The following is an 11,572-nucleotide window of genomic DNA, read 5'->3' as shown; positions in this document are numbered from 1 at the left end:
AATCACACAACTGAGCAAGCATTAATCGGTGATACAAACACCGCAAGAACTGTTGTCCTAATCCAACACAACGCTAAGGACATCCATAATTTTCTGATGACTGTATTCAGATTTAAATGTTTTACTCGCGACTTGTACCAAAAATAGATATTCCAGACAACTACCAGAGCACAAACTAAAAGCTGAGTCAAGTCTCTTTGATATCTGAGCCCTGCTTTAAAGCAGCAAATGGCTACTGCAGCTGGTATTCAAGCACCTTCGACAACCCCAAGCTGAAGGTACTGCCTCCAAGTCAGCAAAACACGCTCAAGTAAGTGTCAACTCAAGTCATCAGACCCACTGAAGGAATTCAGATTTCTAAATCTGTTATTTAATTTTTGCTCTACAATGATTACTTTTCGAGGACTTAATCCTCCATTCCCTGCTCGGGCAAGATTGTACCTGAGAAGGTTTCCAGCGCTTTTTGACCTGGTGTTAAACTAATGCTGCTGTGATACTGTGCCGTGACCTTTCCGGTATGCTCCAGTCCTTCTTGGAGCCATCGGCCTCCCGAAAAGACCGTGCAGTATAATCACTTCTTGGGGCATCCCCACACTCAACACACCACGACACCCCTAAATGCCAAGGCAAAACCGTGTGCATCCCCCCTCTGCAATGGGCAAGGCTCGCTGGTGCCTCTGTTACGTTGTTCTGCCCCAGACGAAGCGGCGTACATCGCGCTGGCTCTGCTGCCTCAGCACCAGTGGTCACAGCCGAAGCTGGATCATAAATGCTCGTCACCGTCTTCCCGTTGCTAAAAACGGGCAGGTCTGCAGAAAATCAAACGGTGCCGTTCATGAAAACGGGAGCCTGGAGACGATCCATTATTGCTGGCAACATCCAGAACTAGAGAAGTAGAAGAGGCCTGGCCTGTATAACCCCAAACCCACAAATATTTACACGCATTCTTCAGCGCGTGCACCGCGCGCGATCCCAGGGCGCCCACCCGCCCCGCTGGCGGCGCCTCGCCCAGCGCCAGGGCCAACCCCGCGGGTCCCGCAGCCGCTCCCCGCCGGGGACACGCACCCGCCGCGCCGGGAGCCCTCGGGGGGCGCGGTGGGGGGCACACCGGCCTGCCACCCGCCTGGGGAGGGCAGGGACCGGCCGTTCTCCCGCCTGGCAACGCCGCATCCCACGCAAGCCCCCCGGTCACCGGTGGGTGCCCTGCGGGTCCTGTCCTCGGGCCGCTCCCCACGGGCAGACCCCGCTGCCTGCGGCCCCGCACCCCGGGAGCCCCGCGGGACGCGGCGGGGCGGGGTGCGACGCCCCCGGGCCCAGCCGCCGGCGGGGCCCGGAGCCCGCCCCCGCCGCCCGGCCCCGGCCGCGGCCCCTTCCCCGGGGCGGAGGGAGGGAGGCGGGGCCGGGCCGCGGCTCCGCGGGGCCGGGCCGCGCCGCGCGGGGCTGGCGGCGAGAGCGCGGTGCCGCCGGCGGCCGAGGAGCGACGGCGAGCGGCGGCGGCGGCAGCGGCAGCGGCAGGGGCTGCGCACCAGGGCCCGCGGCGGGGGCGCGCCCGGCCCCCGGCATGGCCCGGTAGTAGGCAGGGAGCGCCGCCCGCCCGCCCGCCCGCCCGCCGCGCCCGCCCGCCGCGCCCGGCGGCAGCCCCCGCCGCGCCCCGTCCGTCCTATGTGACCCGCCCAGGCGCCAAGATGAAAGGTAGGGACGGGAGCGGGGCGCCTGCTCAGCCGCCCGCACACGTGTACCGCGCACCGGGCACCGCGCACCGGGCACCGCGCAGCGGCAGGGCAGGGTGCTGGCGGGGCGTGAGCGGGCAGGTTGCGGGAGGAGCGTGCAGGCAGGGAGCAGACGGCGGGCAGGGTGCAGGCAGGAGCTGTAGGATGCGGGCAGGGCAGGGTGCGGGCAGGATGCAGGCAGGGCACGCTGTGGCCGGGCAGCGGCAAGGGCAGCGCTCGGGCAGGGCGCAGGCAGGGCGGTATGCGGGCAGGGCCGGCGGGGCAGGGCGCGGGTCGCGGTGCGGGCAGGGCCGGCGGGGCAGGGCGCGGGTCTCGGCGCGGCCGCGGTGCGGGCGGGGGCAGCCCCGGCCCCGCGCGGGGCTCTGGGCTCGCGGCTGCCGCTGGTCAGCCCCGGCCCGGGAGCGGGCGGCCGTGGGTCCACCCGGCGTGTGTGCTCTCGTCGCAGCGTCTTGTCCCGGCACCCAACTTTTAATCTTTTATCTCCCCCTTCCCCGGCGGCCCGAGGAGAAGACTTTTATGTCTCCCTGATTTCTGTGTTTATTTTTTGCCAGCGTTTTGCGATGTTCTTGGTGTTGGTTCTAAACATCTGGCAGTGATTAGGTGCCAGTAGAGGCTTAACCGGCTTGTGAAATGTATTTGGCATATTTCTCTTCAACATCCACCGACTGGAAAATATTTGGTCTTTGCTTTGCATCTGTTAAAACTGAAACTTTGTTTCTTTTCCTTTTTCTCTCCACCCCCCGCACACACACCCCCCCTACCCCCCCACCTTTTTTTTTTTTTTTTTTTTTTTTTTTAAATGGGTGAAACATGCCACTTCTGCCGGTGGATTCCGTCCTACGAAGTTGTGACTGAGAGGTATTAGATAATACACTTTTAAAATCAAGTACAGAAGCAGATTGCCAAATTGCTACACTCTAACCTAGTAAAGATGTATTGGGGGTGTGTGCAAGAAAGCCTTCTGTTTATGAAAATTGATAGCCTTACAGAAAAAGGCAGAGACTTTACACACTGGGGAATACTTACAATGAAAACATCAAAGGACGTTATGGAAAGTTTAGGAAGTAGTTGAAAGCTTGTGAGAGCTGAATCTAGTTTTTCTTCAGAGGCGAAAATAAACTTGAAGTGTGGAAGGAAAAAAACGTACGGATAAGAAAATTGCTTTTGGGCACCAGTGTTGTGCCTGTGCATGGATTGCAGAGTTTGATTCCAGATGCCAGGAGGCCAGTAAACATCATGATAGTTACACTTAGTTTCCAGAGTCTGGGACACCAAATGATGTGATTATTTATTCACTTGCCAGGGTAGCTGCCTGAAGGGAGGAGAAGCATTTTGGGGGGTTTATTTTTGCAAGCCCACACACGCTATGTTAAGTTACTTCTGGCACTGTGACATGGTGTTTCTACAGGTCCATGCAACATATTAAAAATAATGTATTTACAATGTTCTTTATTTATAGGGTACTTGTGCCAAAAGTTTTGTCATCGGCTTGTCATTATCAGCATAGAAGTAATGGCAGGAGCAAACCGAAACAACGGGGATCCAATAATATAAACCCATGTCTGTTATCACTGAAAGCCTTATGCTCTATTTTTGTCGGGGTTGAGGCTGCCTCAGTTTGGGGGGTGGGGGGGAAAGACTGGATGCAGAGGACTGAGGACAGCAATATTGTATACTGTGACTTGCATCTCATTCTTCTATTCTGCTTCCATCACTCTTCTTTGCAAAGCGCAGAAGTGGCATTTGGAGGGAAGATGTTACTCCTGCTGGGAGCACATGTTGGTGCCCCACACTCCAGCGAGAGGGAGATGCTTTACCCTGGCTGCTAGTCCTTACCATTCAGTTTCCTTAAGAGTGATCACAGCAATCTTATTTCTTTCCCCCACAGAGTTACAGAAATCAGTAATAAAGCATGCGAAGAAGAACACTTAAATGACTGTACTGGTGGAAAGAGAAAAAGAGAAACTTCAAACAAATCATCACATCACGTGCCATTGCCAGTGTTATGGAAGTCAGAGAGCCAAACCAAATTTTGACTCTGTGATTTCCTTTTCTGGATACAGACATGGTTTTTCATATTTTCTCTTTAAACTTGATGGTAATGATAATTATAGGACTGTAGAACTTGGTGTAGTTACACATTTTTCTCAATAACAACAAAATGATCTGTTGATTGCAGCTGTCTGTATATCTACCCTCTCTGGAGAACGGAGGAATATCTAAATAATTACATCACTAAATATCTGTAAGGAACAAATTATATTTTCCATTGCTGGTATTCATAGTGTGTTATGTTTTAAATCAGTAAAACAAATTGAAGTTTATGTTTAATATGCTGGCAGTTTTATTTCCAGCAAACTAGACTGAGCTCACAAACTTTGTGATCCATTTTAGTAATAATTCATGTGATTTATAAGGGGACTTGACTGCTTTAGGGTCAGATGTATCTTCATCAAGTGATACTTCTAAGTTGTAGTTAGTTATTGGGATACGAAGGAGTACTTGTTGCCTGGGAAACAAATGGAAACAGCTTCCTCATAGTCAAACACCACATGTTCAAAAGCCTCGGCTCTAATTTAAGACAGGGACAAGAGCTGTTAAAACTGAGAACTTCTTCCTATATATCTGTGATATATTTTGTAATTATTACTTTAAAGTGTATCTGTAACCACTGCTATCATGGCAGTGTTGATGATAAGTATTTGTGTGTGAAATGTGGGTCTTGTTTGGATAACAACTTGATAATGCTAATACTCAAAATTGGGCAATGACTATGCCAAGGTGGTCATTTTGGAACTGTTGCTCCAGGATGACAGAGAAGATCTTAATTACGATACCCACGGTAGCTCAGCTGCTTCTTTCCCCTCCTCTTCCTTTCTGCTGTCACAGGCACCTTGCTATGTACTGCTTGTGTAGCGATTGTGCTGGAGGACGAAACATCTGGTGTCTTCTTGTGCTTGAGGACTGGAATGTGACTGAATACCCCTGTGCAGTTCCTCTCATGTAATAGAAAAGATGCACAGAGTGAAACGGTGGGACAGGTTGTGCTGTGTTCCACCGAAACCAGTGAAGCCAGCGCTGCCTCAGGAATGCTCTGGTCAAACACCCAGCTTTCTTAGCATCAATCAGTTTGCCTCAAAGAAAGCTCTATGTGCTTTGTGCAGTTTTCAGTACGTACAGTACGTGGAGTTTTTACGGGATATACCAGTTTAGTTTACCTCCAGTTTGCCTTACACGCTGCACACTTAAACAGATCTTTAATGACGTGTCAGCCAGTGTTGCTAAAGTCATCCCTTCTGGGTTTGAACTTGGAGCCTTTGATGTAATCTGCAGGTAAAGCCTCCATTTGCAAAAGCTGAGTGTGCATGCAAATTCAGTTGTTCCTGCTTGGCTTCTTTGAAAGGTCTTAAAATAAATAATCTATTTAGATGATGTTTACCTTCTTTACAGGTTTTGTCTTTCCCTCTAACTGTTTTGATGCCACTACTATTTTTAAAGAATAAAGGAATAAATGTGCCAATTTTCTAATACTGAAGAAAAGTGTATATCTCTCTCTCTAATCTTTGTGTGCACAAAATCAAATGGACACTCATCTGTAAATAGGTCTTTTCTGGACAGAAGCTTCAAACTGCAGATTTCAAAAAAATCCAGTCCAGAGCACTTTGCAGAGGCCAGAAAGCATCTGAAAACCGAGGATTAGAAGTGGAGTGGTCCAGTAACCTTTACTTAGTCCAGTTATAACAGAGCTTATATGAATATAGTGACATAAACATGAAACATATGCAGGAGCTCTGAGTGGTGTGTGTTGGACATGTCACAGGACCCTACCGCAGAAGTTCAAAGGCATGAGCAGTTATAATAAATTCGTGATACAACGCAGAACAAATCCTGAGCGTGCTACTATACAGTCAGTACGTATCCTGAATTGTTTGGTAGCACAGAGGATTTTAAACATATGGATGAGAAAGATGATCATGCGAGCGTGTGTCAAAGGATATTCTTACTAACAATATAGAGGAAAGCAGAGTGTTAGAAGCTGTGAAAATACAAGAGAAATCAGTTATTGCACAGGTGGAAATATTACTGTACAACTGCAGTGGATATTGAGCAGAATTAGCGTATAAGCTATTTAAGCCAGAGGTATTTTTAGTAACAAGTTGTAATTGTTCATCTTCGCTTTCAATATTCTACTTTTCTCAGCCACGCTGGACTAAGAATAGCACCAGAGAACCTGTCCCTGTGAAGAATGCAGTTGTTTAAAATCTCCTGTAGCTCTTTCTCCTGCTACTTTGGATTACATGAATTTATTCTAGACTGATTTCGCGACAGCTGAGAGCAGAACAGAGCTCTTTTTTGTCACAACTGCTGAACGGTTTGCTTAGATCTGCACTCAAAGACCATTGTGCCCAGAGGTTCAAACACCTTTGCCCGCTAGGATAAGGAGGGAAGGCTAATCTTACAGAGAGAGCGAGCCGATCAGGCCTTGCAGAGGAAAACCAGAGTAAAATAAAGAAAGAGAGCTGGAAGAAATGTCAAGAATGAAAGCAGTTCAGTGCTGCGAAGGATGCGTGCCCAGTTATCTTCAGCTTCACAAAACATTCCTTATTCTGAGGTTCTGTGTGTCAGAACAGTGATTCTCTCCTTCCAGCCCTCCCTCTGGGAAAGCAAAATAAAGACACTTTTTACCAAGCACTGGAAGTGAACCTGATCCTCCTCATAATGTGAGTGTGGTCTGTATGACTGAGGGAGCAACCCAAGATGAATTGGCTTCAGAGTTTGACTGCTTCCACCTAAAACCACAGTCCCTTTCGGTGCATAAATTTGAGGTGAAGACTGGGACGTCGCTGGGGAACAAAGTGAATGAGTTATGGGATGTAATAAGAGACGTGTATTGTTAGGAATGTGTATGCCATTTTAATGCTGCTGTTAATTGCCTCCTCTGACATACAGACAGGGAGGCACAATTTTTCAGTGCACTAATGAGAACAGATCTGTTTGCTCTTAAATCATTACAACTGAAATATGTTTGCTCTTAAATCATTACAACTGAAATACGATATGATTTAAACTTTTAACTTCTGAGGTCAACCCTCTGCACCATGCAGCTGATCCTGACCCTAGTACCGTAGCAATGCTCTGTGGCACTTACTGGCTAACAAGTTTTGTTCAGGAAACATCTCTATTTGCTGTCTTCATTTCGTGCCTAAAAAGCAAAGCTAGATCATTGCTCTTACACTGCTGGATTTCTTTATCTTCTTTCTTTTCTTCACATTCTTAATGTGAGCTCTCACATTTTTTGGGCATAGCAGTGGGGGAGTAGATTGAGACCAGAATATTAAAATGCACCCATTTGTCATGATTCTTGGTTTTGTCTTATGCATGTGTTAGGTGATGAGAGTCTTCAGTTATGTGTCAAGAGAGAATCTCTGGTCTGGAACCTTGCCTCTTGCTTTCTTGAGATACTGAAAGTAGATAAATTCCCAGACCAGCAGCCTGAAGGACAGAGGTGGGGAAAAGCTTCAGTCTCATTGCCATAATCCAGGCTCAAACGACATCCCAAAGGATGCTTTGGGATGTGGGCAGGTGGGCTGTCTTCTAGGACTGCCTCAGCTGAACCTCTGCCGTGGCTCCCCTAAAGACCAGGTACTCTACAAATGCAGAATTCGTGTAACCCCTGTCCAAAGGAGATTACTTCATGACAAGTCAGACAAAGGACCGGGTGGAAAACATGAGCACAACACACACAGCCAGCAACAGTGACATTGTGAGTGTGACATGTCAGCTTGGGACCTCCTCAATAGAGAAGAGTTTTATATGAGGGAGGCCTTATCGAAACAGAAGCAGAGAGAAAGACTTGAATATGGAAAGGGGCTATAAGGAAAAAGTAGTGGAGAAAGGCAGAAGAGGAAGATGGGTGAAATGAGGTATTTTTGAAGAGAGAGGGGAAGGAGAGCCCATTAGCACAAGCAGGAGACTGTCCAGAATAAAAGCTGTGGAAACCAATTAGAATGATGAAGTCATCAACATCTGATGTCCGCAGCTGCTTGCTGTGCTTCTGCTGGCTCGGTTTCACCTCTAGGTCAGCAATTTGAATGTAGACCGTTAACAGTGACCAGAAATGCATGTAAATCTGGTGGCTGCTCAAAAAGCTTTTGAAATGCGATATGAGAAAGATACTGGTGTTCACTGTTCTCATCTGTCTGAACAGTCGTTAATATTACAGAAACATCACAAGTGGACAAGTTTTGCCTTTCTGTGAGAGGGCTGAGGGAGAGAGTGGGCAGAAGTAGCTTTTTGATGCTGCAAGCAGTCCCTCATGAAGGAGGTGTGCCTGCTACATGGTTCTGAGTGGGGTTCTGCATCCTTGCAGGTTTATGGGTTAAAGAGAGGAATATCATAATTTTTCAACTAATGGCCACAGCTTCTTTCCAAATGGTACAAGTAAAAATTTGTCCTTGATAATATTAAAACGAATTTTACAGAGTTGCACTGGGATATAAATACGTAGTTCCCATTCAGTCAGTGGGAAAGGCAGGGCCCTAACTATTAGTGCTTTTTGAGAGAGTGATTTGTTTTAAAGGAAACTCTTACACTGTATGTCATTGTTACTACAAATTAATCTTACAGTTCTGAGTTCCCAGTGTGGTACTTAGGGGTAAGTTCTAATGTACTGTAAATTGAGTTTTCAGGAGGATTATAGAGGAACTTCTAAAATCTGAGCTGAAACTCAGCATGACAATTTTCAGCCCGGATGCCTCATTCTCTCCTGAAATAGATTTCCCCAGATTTTGAAATGCAGTGTAGAATATTGGTGTCTTTTCTTAATTCAAGACTTCAAACAAAGTCTTTAAACAAGGACTTTAAACCCATGTTTACTGCACACAAAAGTTCTAGAAATGATTGGATACCACGTGCTTGCAGCCACCGTATGACCCGGCATCTCTAATGATGCTGAGTTCTAGTTTGCTTCATTAGTTAATTATGTTTGAACGGCTGAGCGGGGTGTACTGTTAAAAGGTGACAGCTGGACATGGACATTAGGAGCTTTCTGTAACACCTTCCGTATGCCAACAATGACACCCACAAAAGGAAGGGGATAAAATGGAAACAATTTCCCTAAAATCACCATGCACCGAAGGCTCCTCAAAGCTGGTGCTGTTCCAGAGAAGGTACCGAGTGGTGCAGTGGTTGTAGGCCCTGTGTAGCCCTGAGGCAGATTTGGCATCTCTTTTGGCTCCAGGCCAGCTCTTTCTTGCTTGACCTCAGAGTGACTCATAAGTGGTCCATGATTAATTTATTTAAGATTTAAGAACAAGAACTAGAAATTACACAGTTCTACTCCACAGATTTTTGCTTTGCCTCTAGCAAATTAATCAAATGAGAGTCTAATTTGTTTTAGATTAAATGAATTCCCTCTGTTCACTGTGTTAATACCCAGCTGAACTGCCTTTTTATAATTTCCAATCCCTTGAAGCATTGTACTGTAACTTATTTAACTCTACAACTGTATTTATTAGAGGTGTTGCAGTAATAATTTATAACTGGAGGGCAGGCAGAATTTGGCATTGCTTCTTGGTGAGGTGTGGATATTGCCAAAATATCTCAAAGCTTTGTTTTTGGACTAGAGCTCTGCTTTGTACTGACTCCCTAAAATATTTGATGTATTGCTGCTTTGCTACAGCGAGCCACTAATTTTTACCGTTTTGCCGCAAGCTCCACGTGACAATCTGCTGTAGCCTCCAAGGAGACTCTTGTAAACCTGATGAAACAGTTGATCTCTGGTGGTCCTTCCCCTACACGGTTAAATACAATTTGTTGCTCACATGTGTTTCTGTTCTGCCCAAAGTTCACCTTTTTTATGGTCCTGCCTTCTGCCAGAGCTCAATAGAAGTCAGTGGAATAAGAAATCACATTTTAACCAGCTCTTCGTGTTTCTTCATCTTTCTTATTCTGGATTCCTTATCTTTTGGCTCACAGCTGAGAGCTCGGTAGAACAGTTTGCAAACAGATTATGGCTGGGTTTTCCAGCGCTAAGGAGTTAATTCATCCGTCTGGCACATAACAACAGATTCTGCTTTATTGTCTGCTTCAAGGAGTCTGCCCCTTGTAATTTTTGCCCAGGAAAGTAAGCCTTGCCTATATAATCATGTATGTATGTATGTAATGGAAATATTGCATTCATTCCAGCCCTCTTTGTAAGTGAGAAAGGCTGGATTTAAACTAAATAAAAATATTTCCAACGTATGGCTTTCACGATGTCAACAAAATCTTCTTACACCGGTTGCAGCCCCATTCAAGTGTATGGTCACTGCTGACGTAAAAATGCAAAATTTCCTTTTGTAATATCAGCCACGAGTGCTCAAAACTCATTAATGTCTTCCACTGATTTCTGGTAGATACTGCCTGTAAAAGCATAAGGCATAAAAACATGCTGGAGATTTTCTTACTATTTGCTTTCCTACTTGGTGTGTATTTTCTTAACCTCTGTAATTCATCACAGATCACAATTTAATAGTTTTCTCTAGAAAAGCTGTTCCCTTTTCAATGAAAAATTGCAATCTCTTGTATTTTCCTGATTCAAAGAAACCATGAAGCTTTGAGATTTTTGTAAAACTTGTGACAAAATGTCAATATTTTCAGCACTGGAACAAGGAGCTGAGGGCCAAGTTTCTGCCACCTTCGGTGAGCGCAGTACTGCCTGAAAGAGCAGGCTGGGGCACATTGCCTTACCTTGGGACTTAAGTTTATAGGCCTGTTTGTCAACTTCATTTTTAATATTTCAAACACAGATTCCTTTTACAGTAGGTCTTTCAACCCATCCTAATCTTTTTTTTCCCAAGGACCCAGTGTTATTCACTTCTGAACATTTAGCTTAATCTTGTTTTATTCATTTCTTCCTTCCATATTTATTTTCCTTAAGCATTAAGGATAACTTAATGCTTAAGCATTAAGCATAACTTACATTACAGTTAATATTGTAAAATATTATATTTAGACATGATTTGAGCAAATTTCCTGGTGACAGTTGTAACCAAAAGACTGCTAAGGTTAGTCTGTTAAATAATTTTAATAGACTTCCCCTAAAATATGTTGCTGCTTGTTGCTAGATCAACTCACAGGGATTAAATAAAGTTTTAGCTGATGTTTTAGATTTTAGTGAGCAGGTGAGCCAGGTCACCAGTTGACAAAACTGTCCTTGCCCATCTCCACTTGTTTGTTTCAAATGCCATAAGTATTCTTCAAAATGAGGAGATTAATGAATAATTCTAAAGTATTCAAAGCTTTTTTTAAAAAAAATCATCCCTAGCAAGCACATCGTGCAGTGTTGCAAATATTAAAAGGTGTATATATATATAAAGTATGTAAGTGTGGATATAAATATATATTATGTATAATATATGTATATAAAGCATATATCTATACATATACACACACTGCAAATATAGAAAAGTCCAAAGAAACAAAAATATGATTATAAATGTGTGGCCAGTGGGCCATGTCATTGGGTTAAGCATGGAAAAACAACCAACTAGGGAAGAGGCCGGCAGCCCAGGAAGAAGATCTTGAAGATGTGGTGCAGGGTGAAGGCACAGGTTTTAGACACGGCCTGGCTGCATATGCCAGATAGGGATTGCCTAAGTCAGGTTACGCTCCTGAGAAACAAAAGAGGCAATTGTATTACAGCCCTGATAGCTGCGGAGGGCAGGAAGCTAAGGGCTCTGGAGCTGATACCTTTCTTTTGTGCAGCGTTTTATCTTTTGTGCAAAAGGGGAAGATTTTTCCTGAATAGTTCACTGCTGGGATAAGAAGCTTGGTTGTTGACTGCACGTGGTTTATTAGTA

At 45.5% G+C, this 11,572-nt stretch overlaps 1 protein-coding gene and 1 long non-coding RNA gene across 2 annotated transcripts in view; both read left to right on the top strand.

Moving 5' to 3' along the window:
- Positions 1–1,376: 1,376 nt before the first annotated feature.
- COLEC12 (collectin subfamily member 12) overlaps positions 1,377–11,572 on the top strand; it is a 102,032-nt gene continuing 91,836 nt past the window's right edge. The window contains exon 1 of the mRNA XM_080378831.1: positions 1,377–1,692. Coding sequence (XP_080234957.1) covers positions 1,686–1,692 — 7 coding nt within the window. The 5' untranslated portion in view covers positions 1,377–1,685. The remainder of the gene's footprint in view (positions 1,693–11,572) is intronic.
- Positions 3,772–5,163, top strand: LOC308060308. Its single transcript, XR_013926667.1, has 2 exons — positions 3,772–3,975; positions 4,620–5,163. It is a non-coding gene; the product is annotated as an uncharacterized lncRNA (long non-coding RNA).

Source organism: Falco punctatus (genome assembly GCF_963210335.1).
Source record: "Falco punctatus genome assembly, chromosome: 3".
Taxonomy (NCBI): domain Eukaryota; kingdom Metazoa; phylum Chordata; class Aves; order Falconiformes; family Falconidae; genus Falco; species Falco punctatus.
Note: the sequence above shows the minus strand (reverse complement) of the source record. Positions and strands in the feature narration are given on the sequence as shown.